Here is a 23,290-nt window from a genome sequence, read left to right on the forward strand (position 1 = left end):
AGAGCTGGGGACCGAACCCAGGGTTGAGCTTGCTAGGCAAGCACTCTACCACTGAGCTAAATCCCCAACCCCTATTTTTTTTTTTTTGAGATAGGGTCTTACTTTGTAGAATTCATTATATAGACCAAGGTAGCTTTGAACTCTGCCTGAGTACTGGAATTAAAGATGTGTACCACTACGTCAAGAAGAATAAAATAAAACTTTTATTAAAAAATGGCAAAAATGTATGACTCCAGGAGCAAGGTCGCCAGAGAGAGCAAACTCATAAACATAACAGTAGATTGTTGGAGGCGTGTGGTGTTGGTGCTGGCAGATGGTTAGGATCCTGTTCTGGACTGCAGACTTCCGTGCCTCACTGGAAGTCAGGATGCTCTACTGAAGGATGTTTTCCTCACTGAGGCTGCTCCCATTGTCTGATTCTTCTCCTTACCGAATGGACTCCCGTTTAAAAGACTGACTTTGAAAGCGAGCAAACAAACCTGAATCTATCCTGTATTGTTCCAAGGTTTGGCTGTGCATAAAGTCAACAGAAGCGTTTGCATACAGGTGTTCGAATGAAAGTCTGGCCTCACTTGGTCCTCACTGGCCACTAGGGACATCTGCTTCCTTTGTGCTTTAAATTACATTTCTTTCTAGGGTGTGTTCTTTCTTCCTTTTTTCCCTTTTTCTTTTGGTTCAGTCTTACGTTGTACCCCACGCTAGTCTTTCACTTGCACAGCCCTGTCCCATGAATCGATATATCTGGCTGGTTTTTCCATTTTCTTGAGATTTTTTTCTGATGAGCAAAAGATTTTGAATCTGATGAAATCCAGTCACCTTCTGGCTAAGATTTTCATTAACCATCTTTTTTTTTTTTTTCTTTTTTTCGGAGCTGGGGACCGATAACCGTCTTATTTTTGATGTTTGAGTAAGGGCTGGAGTTTATTATGGAAAAGACTTACGGTAGATTTAAGCAGGGATGTTGGCAGGGAAAGAGAAGGTGCTAGAAGGTGCTAGGAAGCAGACGAGGCAAGCACCAGTGAGAGGGCCTGGCTACTCCAGAAAGAGCAAGCTATCAGCCTCTTTTTCTATGACAGCATGAATCAGGACTTTAAAAAAATACTGTCAATATTTATATTTTATTCTGGGTTTATTTTAATCAGTTAACTTAGTTATTGTTGTGGGACTGGGGCTGGAGTCTACAGTCAGCCTCAAGTAAATTAGGTGAACACTCTACCCCTGAGGGACATCCTCAGCCCAGTACTCCTGTTCTAGCTGTTTGCATCCATTCCCCCTCTGTACTTAGTAGAATAACTGGTTACTCAGACTGGCCTGCTCTCACCTTAAAATTGCATTACATCCTTCAAGCATTTGCTGGGCTTACTTTCTCCCTTTTGAAACCTTTCTTTTAGATCTCTGTCTATATGTTCCCTACTCAGATAAAGCATTTATCAACCTTCCAGCTCATCTCCACGCTTCCTCTCTCAAATCCATCACAGATAACATGGCAACTGTTAATTCTGGGTCACCTCCGATACATTTTCAGCTTTCAGCACGTGTTATCTCTTAAAGCTATAGTAACCTTTGCTGTGACCTTTGGTCTCCGCTGCCGTTTCTGCAACTGTCTTTCCTTTTGTTACAGATGTTTGTCTCTGTATCCTTTTGATAACAAATGTTATCTTGTTCCGGGTCTCTCAAGTCCCGTGCCTGAGAATACATTCACACTGCCTCACCCTTTCCTCAGAGAAAGTTCCGGGTTCTTAGTCATTCTTTTCATGGCTTAAAAATGTTACTTTGTGGTTAGTCTGCATCTAATGTTGCCTGTTCAAACAATCAGTGGGTTTTCTCAAAATGGGAAGTTAGGCCAAGTGTGGTGGTGCGTATTTGCCTCGGGAAACTGAGGCAGGGTGGTTGAAAGTTTAAAGTTAGCTTGGGTTACATAGTGAGACCTGATCTTCAAAAGTAACATTAGAATATACATAGTGAGACCTGTTCTTCAAAAGTAACATTAGAACACTATTCACAGGCTGGAGAGATGGCTCAGTGGTTAAGAGTACTGACTGCTCGTCCAGAGGTCCTGAGTTCAATTCCCAGTAACCATATGGTGGCTCACAACCATCTGCAATGAGATCTTGTACCCTCTTTTGGTGTGTCTGAAGACAACTATAACTGTCCTCATATAAATAAAAATTAATAAAAAAAAATTGAGTCAGCCAGAATAGGAGCCTGGTATTTGAGAAGAGGCAGGGAAAGGCCAGTAGAATGTGTGCTTCCAAGGAGGTCCCTGGAGCTTGATTGGCAGAGGGCTCTGGAAGCCAGCAGTATGTGCTCCTGAGTCCCCATGCTGTGGTCACTTAAGGAGATACCTGTTCTGTCCTGGTTAACGGCAGAGCCAGCAGAGCTAGCTTCCAAGGAACCTGGAAGTGGAACGGAGCCACACAGAGGTGCTAAAGGATGAGGTTGGAGAGGTCTCTGCTGGAATGGCTCAGCTGACAACGGCATGCATTGCCCAGATCTGACAACCTGAGTTTCATAGCTGAAACCCATGTAAATGGAGGACACCAATTTTCAAGCTCCAGACATAAGCCCATAGCACATGTGACTATGCACCCTATCCCCCACATAAGCGTATCATATGTGCATATAGCATAAATAAATAAATAAGGCTGACTTCGAAGGTGTCAATGGGATTTTTTGCAAGTGTGTGTGTTTGTGTGTGTGTGTGTGTGTGTGTGTGTGTGTGTGTGTGTGTGTGTGTGTGAAGTGAGCTCCAAAGGAGGTTGTATTGAGATGACAGGGGTCTCCATGTCCATTTTAGGGGGCAAAGACTGTGAGGAGTCTGGTTTCCATGGCCAGACATCCCACCCAATATGTGGATTTTTGGAAAACAGGCCTGTGCCAGCATGAATCTGAAACGAGAATGCCCAGTTATGGTTATGGTGGCAAGAATCTAGACACGACCTTCACCCTCCTCAGTTAGAAAGGTCCTCACCTCCCCTGTGTGCATTTCTTTTTTAAAAGATTAATTTATCTTTACACGTGACTGTTGCGAATGTCTTCCTACAGGTATGTATGTGTATCACACGCATGCCTGGTGTCATGGAGGCCAGAAGAGAGTGTCAGATGCCTTGGAACTGCAATCACAGATGGTTGTGAGCCACCATGTGGGTGCTGGGAACTGATCCTGTGTCCTCTGAAAGAGCAGGTGTTTTTTTTTTTTTTTTAATTATTGATTCTTTGGGAGTTTTATATCATGCACCCTAATCTCACACAGTTCCCCATCCCTTTGTATCTTCTCTCCGCCCTTGCATCCTCTCCCCAAAAAGAAAATTCAAAAACAACAACAAAAATAAACAAAACACACCATAAAAAAAATGGAAGCTGTAGCAAGTGTGTCATTGTGTCCCACAGTATCCTTTTGTCCACACAGCTTTACTTGGAAATGTTTGTTGAATGAGCCATTGGTCTGGTTCAAGGTCTCTGGCTTCTGCTACATCATTAACACAGGCTCCTCCCGGCACCCCTCCTGGGACATCCTGTGGGTGCTCTGTGTCATGGAGATCCTGCAGCTTTGGATCTGCGGAACAGCCCTTGCCCATATTCCAGCAGTTCCTAGATGAGGGAGATGTTGGGGTGGGCCAACTCAAAGCTCTGGATCTGCGTCTGCGTGGTAGCTATGAAATTGGTGCAACTCATGAAAAACTCACAAAGGTTGGTCATACAGCACCAGGCCTGGCTGACGAGTGGAATCTTATGACCCTGGTCTGGTGGCTTACTTTCCTTGATTTCACAGGTTTCATGGCAGACACAGACATGTATGGCGGCATTCGGGGTATAGCCTCCCTAAGGACTACAGTTCGTTCTTTACTCTTTTTGTTTTTTTAAAAGATTTATTTATTTATTATATGTAAGTACACTGCAACTGTCTTCAGACACACCAGAAGAGGGCATCAGATCTCACTACAGATGGTTGTGAGTCACCATGTGGTTGTTGGGATTTGAACTCAGGGCCTCTGGAAGAGCAGTCAGTGCTCTTAACCACTGAGCCATCTCTCCAGCCCCGTTCTTTACTCTTGAAGGTCAGTAAAAAGATTGATGGCCATGGGCGGGTGACAGCTCTGGGTCCATTAGATCTAATGTAGTGTCTCTGAGGGGTGTGAAGTTCTGCATCCTTAGCTATTGTCACAGTGATTTTGTATGATGAGGTACAGACCCACTCTGGCTACAGCACTGAGGGCTGACCCTGAGGGAAAGCTTGTGACTGTGTGGCTTCAGTGGTCAGAAGTAAGGTTAGGGTCACCTGCCAGTATATGGGAGAGTGTTCTGGAGGGTCTGGTTGACATAGGGCACCTATCTTCCTCCCAGGCCATTTCTAAGTATCCCCCAGTCATTCAAATGGCATTTGGCTGTCTGGCAGAGTAAGTGGGACCCCTTGGTTGAGCCGCGATACAAACTGGGCCTGGGCTTCAAGACAGAGGTTGGTAACTGTGTACTGTTGCTCTCATCTAGTTTCCTGATGTGACATTGAGTGTGGGGAAGAGGTAAGTTTTACTTAAGCCCTGACGTCTACAAGAGGGAATCCAGAGGGGTGTGGAGGCACATGCCTATAATAGCAACAGGAAGCAGAGGCAGGAGGGTCTCTCTAGGACAGAGGCTAGCTTGGTCTACTTAGTTAATTTCAGGCTAGCCCAAGCTACAGAGTGAGATCCTGTTTAAAAAAAAATAAAAGAGGAAATCCTAGCCTTAAATATATGACTCATGGTACATATGGGTCCTGGTCTGGGGCACACGAGGAGTCTTGAGTTTCTGCCAGGGGAGTTCTAATAGCTTAAAAAACAGCATGTGCTAGTGTGATTTCAGGTTGGAGAGTTTTGTGTGTGTGTGTGTGTGTGTGTGTGTGTGTGTGTGTGTGTGTGTGTCTATGTCTCTGTGTCTCTGTGTCTCTGTGTGTGTTTCAAGACAGGTTTTCCTGTGTAGCCATGGTTGTCCTGGAACTTGTTTTGTAGACCAGGCTGGCCTTGAACTCAGAGAGATCTGCATGCCTCTGCCTCCTGAATGGTGGTGGTGGGGGGAGTAAAGGCACTGCTACCACCAAGCTGAGGTGTTTCATACTTGACCAGGCTCTGCATAGGAATCTCAGAGAGGAAGTGGGAGGAGGGAGGGAAGGAGGAGGGAGAAAGAACAAGAAGTCCCAAGGGCTGGAGAACATGGTGTCACATCTTGGTAATCCCATCACTTGAAAGGCTAAGGTAGGAGGGTGACCTAGATTTCAAGATCATCTTGGATTATACAGCAAGACCCTGTCTTAGAACCAAACAAACTTACCTCTCAAATCCATCTGAGCTCTTTTTGGGAGACTCACTGTGGCGGCCCTCTTTCCCAAGTGCTTTCAAGCTTTTGTGAGGCCAAGACCAGCAGGTGTCTCCCTGCTCAGCTCAGGGGACCAAGAAAGGAAGATGACTCACATGTGGAGATGTATTTCTTCAGTCACTAATGCTAGGTGTCAAGATGGAGCTGTGAGCAGAGCTGGCTACCCTTGGGGTCCTAGGCCTGAAGACATCATTTTCTTCCTGTGTCCTCACACTGATGTACCTCTTCCTATCTGTGACCTCATCAGGACCCCCATTAGTCTGGGTCTACTCTAATGACCTTACTTCCCCTTGATCATCACATAGGAGACCCCCTTGTCCAAATGTGGTCATGTATGAAGTCCTGGGTGGATTTAGGGGCACAATACACTTACACTGAACACACAGAGCCCCTCAGTTCCTATAGCATTAGAACACATGCTGTTCATAGCTTCTGCAACAGGCTGTTGTTGCTGACATTGCCTGGCCTGCCTCAGTGCACTCCCTCAGCAAAACGCCCTGCCCAGCCAGCAGAGGGAAGGCCTCAGGATCAAGGAGAAACAAAGACAGGTCCTCCAGGGATCCACCTGCTGTCTGTCTGTGGCTCCATAGGTACAACTTGACCTCAAAGAAGCTTTGGAGTCCAAGGGCCCTAAGAGAGGGGACAGACCGGCTCAGGGGATGCTTATGATGACACAGGGACATAGGCATGAGCCTCTTCAGACTTTGGGGAGTTTCCTGAAAGTCTTGGTAAGGCAGGTCCTCTTTCTTTCTTCTCCGAGTCTGGATGTTCTCCCAAACTGGTTCAGCCCCTGGCAAGGACCCAGCTGTTCTGAGAATCAGGACACTAGAAGTCTTTAGTGTGTAGATCTTACAACGGTGGGCAGCTGGGATTATGGACCTCCAAGGCTGGCTAGGTGGCCCCCAGAAAGTAACAGTGACAGCTTGTGTCTTCCATATGTATGTCACTATAGGGGGTGGCCATGTCTCCTAGAATCCACTCTGTGCTCCGACCCAACAAGTCTGCAGTGCTTGGAAGACTCCCTCAAAACGACATGCTAACACCTCTGAGAGCACAGCCCACATCCGGGGGTATCATTAATTCCACTTGCCAGGTTTCTGTGGGTGGAGGGGCAGGGAATGTAGCCAAGCAGAGAAGGAGAGCACATCAGAGTCTCATGCTGTGCCTTGGGTGTGGAGCTTCAGACTAGTCTCTCCATCTTTTCTTTTCTCTTTTTGAATATTTAGCTTGCAGCCTTACCTGTCTACCTCAGGGCATGCTTTCACGCTCAGCATACCTGCACAGCCCGCTAGCCCTGACTGGTCAGTTCATATCAGCCCCAAGGAAAGACCAACGTGTGGCCACGACATGGCCCGCTGGGGTACAGATGTTGCATTCTGAACCCACATCCTGTGGAAGAAAGATAAATGGGACCCTGGGGGACCTCAAGGGACCCTGGGGGGCCTCAAGGGCAGAAGGAGAGTGGCTGGAGGACAGCTGTTCTAATCCATTAGCACCTCTACCTGGTCCGGCTGTAGAAGCCTGTGTTCGGGATCTCTGTGATAGATGTGCTTGGGGATGCTGTGGTTTCTGTTCCTCACTCTCCCCTGTCTGGGGAGCACAATGCCTCTGACTCCTGGTGAGTTCTAACTGGGATCCCTTATGTTGTCCCAGGCTCAGAGTCCGGCTCCGAATACCCTGGGGTTATGCCTAACTGTCGATTTGCCAGACATCTCACTGACGCCTGAGCCTTGGAATCTTCTGCCCGGTGTCTGATGACCCTTCTTGCTTCCACAGACTCAGGACAGGAGTTGGTAGGCATTGTCGGAGGCTGCCCTGTCTCAGCCAGCCGGTTCCCATGGCAGGTCAGCCTGAGGTTCTACAACATGAAGCTCAGCAAATGGGAACACATCTGTGGGGGCTCCCTCATCCACCCACAGTGGGTGCTGACAGCTGCCCACTGTGTAGAGCCGTGAGTGGGGCCACACATTCCCTCGGTTGAGAGCAGATGGACGTTGGGAGGTGGGTGGTAGTTGGTGAGCAAGGGTTTCCTGTAGGAGGCAGGATTTCTGAGACCCTCCTGATCCCCACGTCTGTTCTGACTGATCCCTATGTCTCTGCTGGGGTTAATTTTCCTTAATCGTCATCCCTCTGAGGAATTCATTGTCCTGTCTCCCAGGAAAGAGATGGAGGCCAGTTGCTTTAGAGTCCAAGTCGGGCAGCTGAGGCTCTATGAAAACGACCAGTTAATGAAAGTAGCCAAGATCATCCGTCACCCCAAGTTTAGTAAGAAGCTGTTTGCCCCTCCAGGGGCAGACATTGCTCTGCTGAAACTGGACTCCACAGTTGTATTGTCTGAGCGTGTCCACCCTGTTTCCCTCCCTGCTGCCTCCCAGAAGATCTCCTCAAAGAAGACCTGCTGGGTGGCTGGCTGGGGCGTCATAGAGGGCCACAGTGGGTATTGGAAAGACCCTGTCAGCGTGGGTGGGACGAGGCAGAAGCCTCCAGCTTTGGTTCTCACTGGCTTTTCTCCACAGGGCCACTGCCTCCGCCCTACCACCTGAGGGAAGTGGCAGTCCCCATTGTGGGAAATAGTGACTGTGAGCAGAAGTACCGGACTAATTCCTCCTTGGACAGGACTACCAAGATCATCAAAGATGATATGCTTTGTGCTGGGATGGAGGGCCGGGACTCCTGCCAGGTAACAGCCTGACTTGTCCTCTCTCCTCTGTCCCTTCCTTGCCCAGGACACTGGCACCCACTGGGCTTGGCATCACGGGATTGCTGATTCTTGCCTTTTTCCCACAGGCTGACTCCGGGGGCCCCTTGGTGTGCAGGTGGAACTGCTCCTGGGTCCAGGAGGGTGTGGTCAGCTGGGGAATAGGCTGTGGCCTTCCTGACTTCCCTGGTGTATACACCCGAGTGATGAGCTACTTGTCCTGGATCCATGGCTATGTCCCCAAGTTCCCGGAACCTTCGATGGGACCAGACAGGATTCATACACCAGAAGACACCCCAGCCACTCATGCTGATCCATTCACTCCTTCCAGCCCAGCTTCACTTTCTTAAACCTCCCTAACCCCTGGTAGTGAAACTACCTTGTGCCCCTGGTCTGGAGTCTCTGGTGTCCCTTAATTCTGGGAGGGAGGGGCTAAGACTACGTCTCAAAAGCTGCTGGGCAGCCCATAGCCCCTCCTTACCACGTTTCTCATTAAACAATGGATTGTCTGATGGATGTCTGTTTGGACTTTGAATCCAGAGCTTGGCACTAAGGGTGGTTGCTGAGCTGGTAGAGTGGAGCATCCCCCGTTAGTGTCTCTGAGCTCTTGGTGGTGAGAAGGGGAGGTACTCTCAGTCACTAAGTTAGCCCACACTATTTTGTGGAGCCCAGACCCCTCAACGTGGATGGTCCTGGGCTATTCCCATTTGCCTGCCTATTCCAGGCTCCAGGAATAATAGGCAGGGGTCAGATTTGGGGGACTCCCCAATACTTCAGTGCTTGAATAGTGGTGTCAAATGTCCCTTTCTGAGCTCACGAGGCCATTCAGATGCTAAACAATAGTTCCCCCCTTTCTTTCCTTCTTTCTTCCTCTCTTGCATTTTTGCTGTGCTTACATGAACATGTATGCATGTTCGCATGTGTGTGCCTGTGTGTGCTGTGTGCATGCACGTGTGTGTGTATGTGGAAGCTGGAGGTAGACACTAGGTCTCTTTCTCTATTACTTTCTACTTTATTTACTAAGGCAGGGTCCCTGGATGAACCCAGAGCTTGCCCATACATCGAGCTTAGCTGGTCTGCTTGCCCCAGGAACTCCCCATTTCTGTCTCTTGTGGGGATTTTGGTTGGACTGCCACATCCACCTGGCTTTTCATGTGGCATCTGGGGATCTGAACTCTGGTCCTCCTCCTTGCACAGGGCTTTATCCACTGAACCATCTCCTTAGCCCATTTCGTTTTGTTTAGTTTTTTAAAAAAGATTTATTTACTTATTTTATGTGTATGAGTACACTGTTGCTGTCCTTAGACACACCAGAAGAGGGCATCGGATCCCATTACAGATGGTTGTGAGCCACCATGTGGTTGCTGGGATTTGAACTCAGGACCTCTGGAAGAGCAGCCAGTGCTCTTAAACGCTAAGCCATCATCTCTTCAGCCTGCCCATTTTTGTTTTTTTGACAGAGGGTCATATATAGACCAGACTGGCCTGAAACTTATAAAATAGCTGAGGATCACCTTGAACTTCTGGCCCTCCTGTTTCCTAAGTGCTAGATTTACAGGGATCATAGATATGCACTACCACACCCCATTATGTGGTTACACCCGGGCTTAGTGAATGGTAAGCAAGAGCTCTACCACCGAGCTATGGCTACAGATCCCAAGTGCTTATATCTACCCACCATGCTCTGAAATCTTCTGCATGCACCTTGAGGTCCTTATGTCTCCCCACATCTCATCCCAGCTGGATGTTATCAGAGGAGGCAAGTTCTTCCAGTGCCTGGGAAAACAGCCCCCCTCTTGCCACTGATGGAGGCTTTGTTACGAGTCGGAAACATTAGGATTATAACAGGGACCCTGGAGAGCTGACTTGTCCATCTGACACGTAGGGACAGGGGGAAGGTACACCTGTGAGCCAGTAGATGGGTCCTCTTCAAAATCTACCCCAGGACACCTAGCTTCAGACCAACAGATTGAAAGACCTGGTGTGCATAAGCCACCATATCCACAGTGCTGGGTGGAGCGACCTCGGGGGACTGAACTGGGAAGTCTCCAAGCTACAAGTTGAGTCAGAGAGTCATCAGGGTTCCCGAGATGGCCAGGGACCAAATAGGAAGCAGTTCTCTGTCAAGTGAGTTAACGAAGTTGGTCATGAGGGACCACACTGTCTGATCTCCCTGGAGAAGGAAATCCACTGAGAGTAGGCTGTTGGCTGCTCTGGGGTTGGGTAGGGGAGCTGGGACAGGAGGTGAGCGTTAAAGGGCAGGTGTTTTTTCAGAGTGAGAAGAATGCTATAACACGGGGTGCGGGGATGGCTTACACTCCAGGCATGGGCTGAAACCCATACAACTACACTCTCCGTGTTTTGTTTTTGAGACAGGGTCTCTGTAGCCCAGGCTGGCCTTGAACTCTAAGCACTCCTCAAGCCTTAGCCTCCCGAGTGTAAGTGTTAGGATTGCAGGCATGCATTGTCCTGATGGATCAGACTACACTCTCTAAGTGGGTGAATGGTATGTGGAAATCACATTTCAGCAAAGCTGCCAGAAATAATAAACTGAAAACAACTATTATTATTATTATTATTTTTTATTATTATTATTTTATTATTATTTTGGTTCTCTTTTTCGGAGCTGGGGACCGAACCCAGGGCCTTGCGCTTCCTAGGCAAGCGCTCTACCACTGAGCTAAATCCCCAACCCCAACAACTGTTATTATTATTTGAGACAGAATCTCACTGTGTAGCCCAGGCTGACCTGGAACTTACTACATAGACCAAGCTGGTCTTAGACTAATAGAGACCTGCATGAGTGCTTGGATTAAAGGAGTCCACCACCACTCCCACCATTAGCACTGTATGATTTTAGATGTGCGTGTATGTGTGTGTGTAGTATGTGTGTCTGTGTCTGTGTGTCTGTGTGTGTGAGTGTATGTTTGTCTGTGACTGTGTGAGTTTTGTGTGTGTGTGTGTGTGTGTGATGTCTGTATGTGACTGTGTCTGTGTGTGTGTGTGTGTTTGTCTGTCTGATTTCTGTCTGTGGAGTTTGTGTGTGTGTGTGTGTGTCTGTAAGTGAGTGTGTGTCTGTCTGTGACTGTGTGAGTATGTGTGTGTGTGTATGCATCTCTCTCTCTGTGTCTGTCTGTATTTCTGTCTGTTTCTGTGTGAGTGTGAGGAGTGTGTGTGTGTGTGTGTGTGTGTGTGTGTGTGTGTGTGTGTGTGTGTATACCAGCATGTGGAGGTCAGAGGACAAACACAGCTGTTGTTCCTTAGGTGCTGTCCATCTTGTGTTTTGAGACAGGTCTTTCACTGGCCTGGAATTCATTGATTAAGTTAGACTGTCCAGCAGGCCTTAGAGATCTTTCTGTCTCCATAATCCCCAACCAGGAATACAAACAGCAAACTCGGTTCCTCATGCTTTCAAGGCAGACGCTTTATCAGCTGAGCTATCGCCCCAGCCCAAGCCTTCCACCACCCATCATGACGAAACTCTTGGTGAATGTGTGGGATCTCACCAAAGCCCACAGCAAACGTGCTGTTTGAGGGTGGACTGTGGAAACCTGGAAGGTGAAGGCAGATGAGAGCAGCTGCCTCCCTGCTTTTGGCAGCACGAGTATGTGGGCAGCAGGCTGGCTGGGAAATAGATAAGAGGCATAAAGAGCCCAAGAAGGAGAGGCAATTCACCCTCCACATTGGCAGACCAAGCGGCAGTCCACACAGCTTGCCTGGGATTGACTACGGCCACTGTTGGAGACCCAGGGTGGCAGGAGGAAGCTGTCTGCAGAAGTCATTGCCAGTACAAGATCAACACACTAGATAAACAGAACTTCTTGACACTGGCAACTACCAGTTAGACAAGAAACCAGAGAAGAAGAGCATTCCAGCTAAAGATACTTAAAATCACGTAGAAAAATACACAATAAAACAAGAGTAAGATTTTTTGTTTTTGAAGCAAGTTCTCCCTCTCTCTATAGCTCAGAGTGGTCTCGAGGTCAACGTCCTTTTAAATGCTAGATTTGTAGGTATGAGCCAGCATCTCCAATGCTTGAATGAAAGATTTAACAGAAGAACTTAATCAACTGAGTGCAAGGACATAGAATTATGTGTATCAGAGGGAGGTGGCCACAAATGGGGACATTGGCACCAGGTGTTCATGGAAACCCCAGTAAAACACTATCAGAGATTTCTGAGAAGCACAACAATATGGATGTGGTTGTTTGTTTGTTTGTTTGTTTGTTTGTTTTGAGACAGGGTCTCACCTGGCTGGCCTGGAACTCACTATAAAGACTGGGCTGGTCTTGAACTCATAGCCATCTTCCTGCCACTGCCTCAAGAATACTGGGATTAAAGTCATGAGCTGCCACACCCAGATGACTTTAAAATTTTTACTGCAGACTTCTGGAGGTAGAAAGTTTTCATTAGATTACTGATTACAGGAGAACTAACCTTTGGTTATAAAATGCAATGGTGGACTGGGGATGGAGCTCAGAGTGCTTGCCGTGGGTTCCATCCTGAGCACTGTGGTGCACACCTGTGATGCCAGCACTCCAGAGGGTGCTTCAGAAGTTCAAAGTCATCTTTGGCTATCAAATCCAAGACTATGTGAGACCCTGTCTCAAAACAGGAATGAAGAGGGCAACAGTACTTGACAAGGAAACCCTTAGGACTGGGGATGGAACACTTGTCTAGCATGGAGAAGACCCCGGGTTTAGTCTTCAGCCCCACACAAACTGGGTTTAGTCTTCAGTCTTTCTTTCTTTCTTTCATTCAGATTTTTACTTTATTTTATGTGTATAAGTGTTTTGTCTGAATTATATATGTGTATCACATGCCTGGTACACAGAGGCCAAAAGATGGTGTGAGACCCTCAGCGACTAGAGACAGAGGGTTGGGAACCACCGTGTGGGTGCTTGGAAACCAACCACTCGGAAGGGCAGTGCATGCATACTCTCAATGCTGTGCCATCTCCCCATCCCGTCTGTCTTGTGATGGGATCACATGTAGCCCAGGCTGGCCTGCAGCCGACTGCCTGGCTGGGGATGACGTTGAACTTCTGATCTTCCTGCTCTGCCTCTGTAGTGCTTGGAATCACAGACTGACACCAGGCCCAGACTATATAGGGCTAGGGGTAGAACTTAGGGCTACTCGCATGCTGGGCAAGTACCACTAACTCAGCCACATCCCTGTCCATCTTTTCCTCAAAAGCACCTTATTTAAAGATGAAAGAAAGTGGGCTGCTTTGGGGACAAAAAGGTGTCTCCGTCACAAGTCAAAGAACAAAAATATTTTCAAAGTTTAGGTGCCTACAGTGTCTCTGAAAGAAAAACGATAACAAAAACAAACAAGCAAACCCAAGCACCCACGATGGTCCATTCTCGCTGCCGCGGTTACATTCTCTGACTTCAGGACAGCGTGACTCTCCTTTTAAGTATGCCGTCAAGAACTGTGTCTGCTCCAATATCTGCAAAGGAAAATTGCTTTCTTCCATTAAAGCTCACAAACGCTCATCATCAGCAGTTTGTCAGCAGATTTATACAAATCACCTTTCTGCCCTCGTGGGTCCTGCACAGAAGTGGCTCTGTAAGGCAGTATCTTGCCAGCCAGGAAACGGCAATCACTGGTCTGGTTTTATACTGTGCCTGTGTGGGAGCCAAACAAATGCAGCAGTTTGGCCGTTTAAGCAAATAGCTCTCCATGGAGTTTGGAGTCTCGGAAAGCAAGAACCAGAAATTGCCAAAGCTTTCTGGAGGAAGGGGGTGCACCAGAAACTTGGATGAGTTAACTAATCAATTCAGGGCAGCATTCAAGGATTTCAGACAGAAGGGTGGCTGTGAGTTCAAGGCTAAGCCTGGTCCGCAGAGATCCTGCCTCAAAACTATAATGATCCTGAGGCCAATTAAACCAACTGCATTTCTTTCCTCTCGGGGATCTAGAGTGAAAGGGGTGCCAACAGCTGCCTCTTTTGGGAATGTGTGCAGCTTAGCACCTCTGTGGGTTGCCCTGAGGGAACTGGGTGACAGTTTTCTGGTGGCTATTAACATCTGATCTGAATGTTGTGCCCAAGCTAGGCTCCAGGCAGGCGGCTTTGGGAAGTCTCAGGGCACGGTAGCCAGGGTTCGCACTGGCCAGCTCCTCATGTCCATCTGAACAAAACTGCAGACTAAGGAACATGTGAGGGAGGCCCTATGTGGAGTCAACTTCAAGTTCCCTGGCTACTAGACAGAGCGCACCTCAACGTCCTGGGGTTTTCACCAGGTTTAATGCCAGTGAATTCGGTGACAGAGTAACTGAGAATTGGCTCATCTCTGATGGCTGTGGGGTAAAATATATTCCCAGTTGTGCTATGTATCCTGGACATGTGGCAGGAGAACCACAAACCCACTCTTGTAGGTCTCCACTGTCCTGTCCTGAACCCCACCAAATCATGTTCTGTTATAAATCTTGCATCCTGTGTGAAAACAAAAACAAAACAAAACAAAACACGAGGTAAACCCAGGGTCGCATGCCCGTGGCTGGTGTGCAAAGAAAAAACCGGAGAGACCTGGTAAGACGTGCAGCCATCTGGACCAACCAAAGTAAGCTCCCAAGCCTCACACAACTCAAACACATATTTCAGATATATCGAAGTGCTTTTTCTTTTTCTTTTAAAAACCCTACGTGGCCTAGAACTTGCTGCCTACAGCACCGTGACCCTGGGATACATCTACCAATGCAGGAGCACTGTAGAGCATCACCGGGGACTGCGGCTAAGAATTACGTTCCTAGCCCTTCCCACAGCAGGCTAGCCTCTCCTGACGTTCACATCCCCTCACACAAGCTGGGTTTCGGGTAGGATTAAAACAATGTCCTCACTCCAAGGCTGCGGGGAGAGCTCAGCTGTGGGTGTTTGCTAAGGATCCTCAAGGCTCTCAAGAAAACATAGTCCCCCCGACCCCCCTAAAACCAGACAAATGTTAAGAAAAACCAAGGCCGGGCTCAGCTCTGTTCAAGTGATCTCAGGAATATCATTGGCCCTAGGGTTTTGTGGCCCTGGGACCCTGGGGAGGTCACCTGTTAAGCATTCCTTCCCTGGAGAGATTTAAGCAATGTCTTTTCCCTCCTCCAAAGTGTGGTTCTGCTAAAGTTCACCCCAGGGAAACTGTTAGTTCACTGGGCTTACTTAGAGCCTGGGCGACCCTAAAGCAGCAGCAGAAAGTCTTCACCCAGCGTGGGGCTGATGGATGGTTCCAGAATCGATGTCCTTCTCTACCAAACTCCCTAAGCCTCTAGCACCTCCCAGATCCAGAGGGCATGTGTTAATTGCACCCAAAGTGCAGAGGGGCATTAAAATGCACACATTGTAGGGATTCCAGGGGGAAGCACCAGAATCCATCTGGAAGGATCTTCCTGGCATTAAAAGGCCCTGCTGGGTCCCCTGGTGAACTCAAAAAAAAAAAAAGGAAAAAAAAAGTGCTGGTTTAAGGGGTTTGGCACAGGAAGCACCACCATTAAAACCAACACCCAAAGGGGAGAGGGAGGGGAGTTCGTGGACGACGTGGGTTACAAAGGGTGTTCCAGGAGAGCCCGGGCTAACAGGGGGGAGCCGTTATAAAAAACAGAGTGAGTTCCAGTCCAGCCAGGGCTACACAGAGAAACCCTGTCTCAAAAAAAGTGGGGAAAACAAGGCTGTTCTAGTTTCATTTTTGGTGCTAAGATCCCGACAGAGCACCTTTGAACAGTTTCCTTGAATGGTTTCCTTGGCTCACAACTCCAGGCCACAGTTCGCTATTGCAGAGAAGTCCGTGCAAGAGCACAAGGCATCACACCCACAGCCAAGAGCAGAGAGAGTAACAACATGGATGGCCATTCACACCCTTGTTCTCGTTCTCAGCAAGATGGCTCCTATCTTAAAAGTTCAGGAGCCTCTGCCTAGGAATAGTGCCTCCCACAGTGGGCTGGGGCTTCCTACACCAATTAACATCAAAGCAACACCTCCCAGACATGCCCACAGACCAACCTGATCTAGATAATTCCTCTTTAGAACTCTCTTCCCAGGTCTTCTAAGTGGTGTCCCCGTGGTGGTTTGAGTAAGAACGGCCCGTAGTCTCATATATGTGAGGGCCCAGTCACCAGGTAGTGGCACAATTTGAAAAGAATGGGAGGTATGGCCTTGTTGGAGGAAACGTGTCCGTGAGGGTGGGCTTTGAGGCTTCGAAAAGCCAATTCCAAACCCAGAGTCTCTTTCTTCCTCCAAATTGACCTATAGTAACACAAGGATAGCCAGGGATGGAGAGCTCTAAAAGCTGGCTGGTCTTCAATAGCAATAAAAGAATGCCCACATACGTGGAAACTGAACAATGTCAGGTCAAGGAAGAAATAAAGAAAGAAATTAAAAAACTTTTTAGAATTTAATGAAAATGAACACAAACTTATGGGGACTCCCAGTGCCTGCAGAAAAGAAACGACAGTGACAGCTTGACAGCACACCTAAAAGCTCTAGTGAACAATCAAACTCCTGAAATCTGAGACAAAAAGGGAAAGTCAGAACCAAAGTTGGTTCTTTGAGAAAAATCAACAAGATAGATAAACCCTTAGCCAGACTAACGAGAGGACACATGCTGTCCAAATTTATGAAAAGGAGTCATAACACGATTCAGAGGAAATCAAAATCATCTCTTCATTTATATTCAACAAAACTTGAAAATCTGCAGGAAATGGACAATTTCCTAGACAGATACCAGGTACCGAAGTTAGATCAGGAACAAAACCGTTAAACAACCATAACTCCACAATTCTCCAGAGCCCAGGTCCTATTTTTTTTCTCTCCATCTTGAACAGATGGAGCATTAACTTGGGTATTATTTACAAAGAAAGAGAATTTCAGACCTGTTATTCCCTTTCCAGTTTCCAGCACACATCAAACAATCAACTATGATCAAGTCCCCCTTAACAGGATGGTTTAATATCTGGAAAACCTCAACATCCATTATATAAACAAACCCCTTCTCTATGGGTGACAAAAAATTCAACACCTTCATGATAAAAGTTCTGAAAGAATAATAGGAATCCTCATCCTAAACCCATTACAGCAAAACCAGTGGCTAACCACTTGAAGCAATCCCCCCAACAATGCCCACCTCTCCCTACTTATTCACTGGGGGTTCAGTCAGAGCAATCAGGACAACAAAAAGGGCTAAGGGATGGATCCAAAAATTCCACTGGTGATCCCTCTTACTAGGATATTCTGATAAACAACTTTGCAGGTATAAAATTAACTCAAATACCTAAGAGGTTGGAGCCCAGGGTCAGTCCATGTATAGTCTTTAGGTAACAAGCAAGTGGATTTTACAACAAGTCCCTGGAAGACCTCTGGTTGCTTGGATTGCAGGATTAATATAGGGGTCCAAAAGCTTATCTACAGATTGATACAATCCCCATCAAAAAGCCAATTCCAGTCCAATTTTAAAATTCATTTAACAAAAAAACCCAGGATCTAAACTATCCTCAACAATAAAAGGACTTCAGGGGAATCCTATTGAACTCAGTTCAGTGGTTTGGTATTGGTACAGCAGATAGACCATTCACTCCCCTAGGAATTGAAGACCCAGAAATGAACCCACACACCTATGGTCACTTGATTTTTGACAAAGGAGCCAAAACCATTCAATGGAAAAAAGCATTTTGTGTCTAGTTCTGGAGGGAGAGATGCTATATCCATGCTTTTCCTGTACAGCTTAAGTCCAAGTGGATCTTTTTGACCTTCATCCATCAAACTAATAGAAGAAAAACTAGCTATCTTGGTGGCTGAACAAAACACCAATGGCTTTGTATATGATCAAGAATCGACAAATGGGCATAAACTACATGTGGGTAGGCACTGTGGATTGGGAAAAACGGAATGGGCATTCCTTCAGCCTTATATTTGTTCTAAACTTTGCCTCCCCTGTTACCTAAAGAAATGTTCCCTTAAAGGGTATTCTGAGATTTCCCCCTGAGAATGGCTAAGATCAAAAAGTGAAGCATTCGAGGATGCGGAGAAAAGGAACCTCCTCCATTTTGGTCATCATTCTGGAAATCAGTTGGAGTTTTATGTGTTCTGTGCATCTAGAGTAATTTGAGCATTTGGGCTAATAGCCACTTTTCAATGAGTGCATACCATGTGTGTTTTTCTGTGTAAATACGTCATTTTAAGCCATAACTTTCCATGTCTCCAAAGTCTCGTCTCTTTTTTTTTTTTTACCTAGTTTTTTCGAGATCTGGGGACTGAATACTTCCCCAAAGATTAAAACAGAGACTGAAGGAACACCCATTCTGCCCCACATGCGCCTACAGCCACCCAATTTAGGCAAGAGTGCAAAAGAAGTGCTACCACTGAGCTAAATCCCCAACCCCAAAGTCTCATCTCTTAGTAGGACATAAGATAGGTCCTACTCCAAAAGCCTCCAAAGCCTCTCAGGTGTGAGAGTATCTTCAGTCCATGGAGGAGCCTGTGCTGCCCCTCAGGGTCTTCTCAGCACATCTTTGCAGGGATTTGACCCTGCCACAAGCTATCAAGCCTCAGTTGCCCTCCATGATCTTGTCTTGGATTTTTCATGCCCTCAAAACCAGTACCACCAGAACGATGCTTACAACCCTGCCAAGTTTAAGCAGCTCACCGTGGAGCCTGCTCCCCCTCAACAGCTTCTGTGTGCTGATCCTGAGGAAGCACGGTCCAATTGTCCCAAGGAATCATGGGAAACTTTACTTCAGTGGTGCTGCTCTCTCTTTGACAATCGCAGCTACGTCTTCAGCCCCAGAATGATCGGCTCCCAGGCAGGGATCCAGAGACGGTCTCTACTCCCTCTTCTCTGAGGGATTGTCAACAGATAACAACTGATTATAGAGATAGCATCTTGTGATCAGCCACAGATAATCTGATGAAGATTTGTTCAAAAGACCATGTTCTACCATGTAAAAGGACACCTAGCTCCCCTGACCAGGTCCACGTTGGCCTTCACTTCCACCTTGTCAGGTTGGTGACCCTGACACAGGTACCAAGGCTACAGTGAAACCAAAGCCATTAAGATAGTCAGGCTGGAGAGATGGCTCAGTGGTTAAGAGCACTGACTGCTCTTCCAAAGGTCCTGAGTTCAAATCCCAGCAACCACATGGTGGCTCACAGTCATCTGTAATGAGATCTGATGCCCTGTGAAGACACCTACAGTGTACTTATATAATAAATATAAATAAATCTTTAAAAAAAAAAGATAGTCATCTATGCATTTCCTGCCAGGTTCTGATGCTCTGGTTGTCTTTTTGCTGACGTTGGACATGCTAATGATGTTTGGAAAAGCCAGGCTTCACTCCAGGTAGCTGTGGGTCACCTTTGTCTAGTTTAGCATATAAACCCTTCCTTTTGCCCAGGGTTGTAAGAATCGTCTGTCTTGCTCCCACCCAAGATATACTCTGTCACCGAGTCTCCAAAAGAACTGTGCCAAAGATGATCTGGACACAACTACCTGTTTAGGGGGGGGGGGTGTCTCACAAACACCTTGTGAGTGGTTCTCATGGAGAGAACCTGGTATTTCTGGAGCCAAGGTGAGTCCCCAGTTTGGCTCTGTGCCACCTCTGACAGTCCCTATGGAGGGGACCGTGGGTATCCTGATCCTCCTATGTGGACAGTAGGGACACTGCAGGGAGCCTTACTGACAACTTCTCAGCTGAGGTCTAGAAGCTACTCTGGCATCCTTGTGTTGGCCACAAGATGGGTGTTTGTGGGATTATTTTAAGGGGACACTGGATATGTGAAGTGGGAGAGCCCTAGAGTTTGGCAGTACCCCTGACCTCTGCCTAGTGTGTGTGTGTGTGTGTGTGTGTGTGTGTGTGTGTGTGTGTGTGTGTGTGTGTGTGCGCGCGCGCCATCAGTGTCTTCACAGGCTCCAAAACAGAAATGCTCACAGATGCTGTCAGAGGTCTTCCCTGACTGAGAAGTGCTGGGCTGGGCATGGGACTCAGGTGGCTTGTGAGTCCCTGTCAGGAGCACTCTGGGCCCAGAGCAGGGAGATACAGAGGTCCATATTTTGAGTGTTGTTTGGCTTTAGGAAAACTCCACCAAGCCCAGTTTTTTTTTTTTCGGGAGAATAGAGAGGTGTTGGGAGGGGGGACACCCCAGTGAGATGAGCTGTAGTGCTTGGCACTTGTAGTGGCTGAGGCCCTGCACTTCCCAGAACCCCTCCCCCTACAGATGTTCTGGCTGTTGCTCTTGGCTCTCTCCTGCCTGGAAAGCTCTGTGTTCATGGCCTCTGGTGAATCCTGGCTCACCTCAGTTAGCGCTTTGCATCAGGAACTCTATCCTGCCTCCCTCCACCCCCATTCCCCAGCTGTCTCACTCTTAGGGCTTACCTGAGCACTGGGTGTCAACATCTGGTCCAGGGTTGGGGTAACAGGAGGTTGGCCCTTGTTCTCTGACGTGTCCTCAATGCTTTTAGTATCTGTCTTCAGAAGCAAGCCAGTGGGCATTGTGGGGGATCACCGTACCCCTCTGGGGAGGTGGCCATGGCAGGTCAGCCTGAGAATCTACAATTAAAGGCAAGCTCCTGGGTGCACATCTGTGGGGGCTCCATTCATCCTCAATGGATTTTGACTGCTACCCACCACATCCAAAGGTGAGACACCACTGGGGGTTGGGGGAAGCATCTGCTGGGTGTAGAATGTACACTACCCCCAACCAGCTGCCTCTGGGACACCCAGGGTGTGTCCTCCCACAGCCAGGATGCCGACCCAGCCTTATACCGGGTCCAGGTGGGGGAAGTATTCCTCTACAAGGAACAGGAACTTCTGAATGTCCGTAGGATCATCTTCCGCCCTGACGAGAACCAGTTTAATGAGAGGTTTGATGTGGCCCTGGTGCAGTTAACTGCCCTCCTGCTCACATCCACACATGTCAGCTCAGTCTCTCTACCAAAAGACAGCTCAACCTTCAACTCGACTGACCAGTGTTGGCTGGCTGGGGCAACCGTCTCCAAAATGGTACGCCTAGCTGTGGTGGAAAGGAGAGACGAGGGGACATTGCCAGTCTCTCCTTCCATTTTCCTTCCCGAGGGCTAGCTAGCAGCATGGAAACACATGGGGAGAAGCAAGGCTCTCCTCTGACTCAGATGGTACACTGGCCCGTTGGGCAGGCTTCTTGGCCCCCAATGAAATGCTCACAAAAGTCAGGGGCCATTTTCGGATCTCACGGACAGCAAGTAGCCAAGGCAGAACCGTCCTGGTTGCCCTGGTTTGAAGGTCCTGCTGATTTTTTTTGGCTCTATCCCCATACTGGAGGGATGGGATACCCACTTAGAGGAGCATCATTTCTTCCTGTGATCTGGGACCTCTGGGGAACCACAGACTCCAGGTGCACACAGAGCTATTTCTTGTATACGTCATAGCCGTGCACCATGCAGCCATAGACCCAGGGTACAAGCAATGCCCGTGAGTGCTCTTCTCTGAGTGTCTGCGGCCACATTTCCAGCACAGGCTCCTGGACATGGTCCTTGTCCCTGCAGTTTCTCCAGCCCCACATACCATCACTTGTAGCTGTCACTAGTCTCTACTGTGTTTCCACGTGGCTGTCCCCTCTGTGCTCTCTTCTGTCTCTTAAAAGAACTCTTACAATGGGAGTTAGAGCCCATCCCAAATCCAAGATAAGCTCACTTGGGTGGAGGTGGCTGCCTTGAACCTCCTGCCTCAGCCTTAAGGATTAGGGTTATAAGCCTCTGTCCCTGTGCCTGCCTCAGAATGATCTAATGTTTAACATACTAACACACATAAGTAATTTATCTTTAAATGAAGTCACATTCTGAAGTCCTAGGTGGGCGTGAATTTGGAGGGGCTCTCTAACCCCTTTTAAAGACTCTAAACTCATTTAACATGGAAGGCTATGTCTGTAAAGATAGCTTCAGACCATGGTCCCATCTAGGACGTATGGGGAAATGGGGTTTCTGATTTGCTCCAGGCCAAAGCAGTGAGGTTAGGGCCTGTGTGACTGGCATGAAGTGAATCTGTTGGGGACATGCTTCTCACCCCTGCTTCTTCCTGACTCCTCCACTCCTCCTCTAGTGCCTCTGCTGCCTCCCTATCAACTCTATGAGGTGAAGATCCCAATTCAGGATAACAAGACCTGTAAGCAGGCCTATAGGAAGAAAATACCTGACCAATGCAAAAATGAGGTCATCTTTGAGGATGTGCTATGTGTTGGCACCTTAGGCCGAGGCCTCTGTTTTGTGAGTCACCGGAGCCCATATGTGACCTTCCCACTCCTGCTGTAGATACCGCCCCCCCCCACCTTCAAGGGAGGCTGGACTTGGGAGTTTCCTAATGCTTTGCCTCTGATAAGACTGCCCCTCTTTCTGCAGGGTGACTCTGGGGGTCCCTTGGTCTGCTGGAAGAGCAACAAGTGGATACAGGCGGGTGTGGTCAGCAAGGGGATAGATTGCAGCAATGACTTGCCATCAGTCTTCTCGAGAGTCCGGAGCTCCTTAACCTGGATCCCTCAGCACATCCAGTAGACATGTCTACGGGCTGATGCTCATTATCGGAGACAGCTTCTCGACTCTTCTGTTCTTTCCTTTCTGGACCCTTCCTTGCCCTGCCTTCCTCCCTGGTCTGTCTTTCCATGCTGACAAGAATGCCCAGGAAACCCCAGTGTGGGGTTGGGCTGCTGTGTGACTGTATTTGTCTCAATAAGCTGACAGAAAATGAAGGTGGTTGGAGTGGTCTTTGAGGCGTGGGCATGGCTATGGAACGGGTGGACTCAGAGTCTCCAAGGCCAGCTATAATTCTCTGCTTTTGGTTTTAGCACCTCAGTCTTGGGACATATCTATGAGACATAGTAAGCAAAATGCATATTTCATAACGTCTTGGCTTTTAGTTACTTTTGGAAAGGCTCCCACTAGCAACTAACTCCATCTCATTGATTTGAGACAGCGTCTTTTCATGAAGCCTAGGCTTGGCTTCAAACTTACAACCTCCTGTTTTAGCTTCCAAGTGCTGGGGTTACAGGCAAGCATTGCCAAGACCCGTGTGGCTTGATTTTAGTTCTAACAACTTTCCCCCTTGTGTCTGAACAACAGTCTCTAAAGACAGTGCTGATTAGCCGTCTGGTAGTCTGTCACTGTCCCATGACGGCTAGGAAAGATCTGTCCTGGTTAGCCTGAGTCATTGGTGGGGGTGGGGAATGTAAGTGACAGGTATCAAGGAGTTTTTTTTGGTTTTTTGTTTTTTTAAAGATTTATTTATTTATTATGTATA

General features: G+C 47.8%; 2 protein-coding genes and 1 non-coding gene across 3 annotated transcripts; all 3 read left to right on the forward strand.

Moving 5' to 3' along the window:
- The first annotated feature begins 6,800 nt into the window (after positions 1-6,800).
- On the forward strand, positions 6,801-8,556 carry LOC116910503 (mastin-like). Its single transcript, XM_032914399.1, has 5 exons — positions 6,801-6,967; positions 7,126-7,300; positions 7,508-7,782; positions 7,866-8,029; positions 8,137-8,556. Exons 1-5 carry the CDS (start codon positions 6,895-6,897, stop codon positions 8,395-8,397), a joined length of 948 nt encoding a protein of 315 aa, XP_032770290.1. The 5' UTR covers positions 6,801-6,894; the 3' UTR covers positions 8,398-8,556.
- A 5,368-nt stretch (positions 8,557-13,924) lies between these two features.
- Positions 13,925-14,060, forward strand: LOC116910658. Its single transcript, XR_004389192.1, has one exon. It is a non-coding gene; the product is annotated as a small nucleolar RNA SNORA70 (small nucleolar RNA).
- A 6,180-nt stretch (positions 14,061-20,240) lies between these two features.
- Positions 20,241-22,548, forward strand: LOC116908704 (serine protease 28-like). Its single transcript, XM_032912037.1, is given in 7 exon segments — positions 20,241-20,301; positions 20,485-20,577; positions 20,580-20,661; positions 20,764-20,996; positions 20,999-21,025; positions 22,100-22,263; positions 22,396-22,548. Coding segments are annotated over 7 exon segments (813 nt in total).
- Positions 22,549-23,290: the final 742 nt, after the last annotated feature.

Source organism: Rattus rattus, chromosome 9 (genome assembly GCF_011064425.1).
Source record: "Rattus rattus isolate New Zealand chromosome 9, Rrattus_CSIRO_v1, whole genome shotgun sequence".
Lineage (NCBI taxonomy): Eukaryota > Metazoa > Chordata > Mammalia > Rodentia > Muridae > Rattus > Rattus rattus.

Coding starts and splice junctions, on each gene's coding strand:
- LOC116910503 (XM_032914399.1), top strand. CDS start 6,895: ATGTGCTTGGGGATGCTGTGGTTTCTGTTCCTCACTCTCCCCTGTCTG. Junction 7,783..7,865: donor GGGCGTCATAGAGGGCCACA/GTGGGTATTGGA, acceptor TTTTCTCCACAG/GGCCACTGCCTCCGCCCTAC. Junction 8,030..8,136: donor AGGGCCGGGACTCCTGCCAG/GTAACAGCCTGA, acceptor TTTTTCCCACAG/GCTGACTCCGGGGGCCCCTT.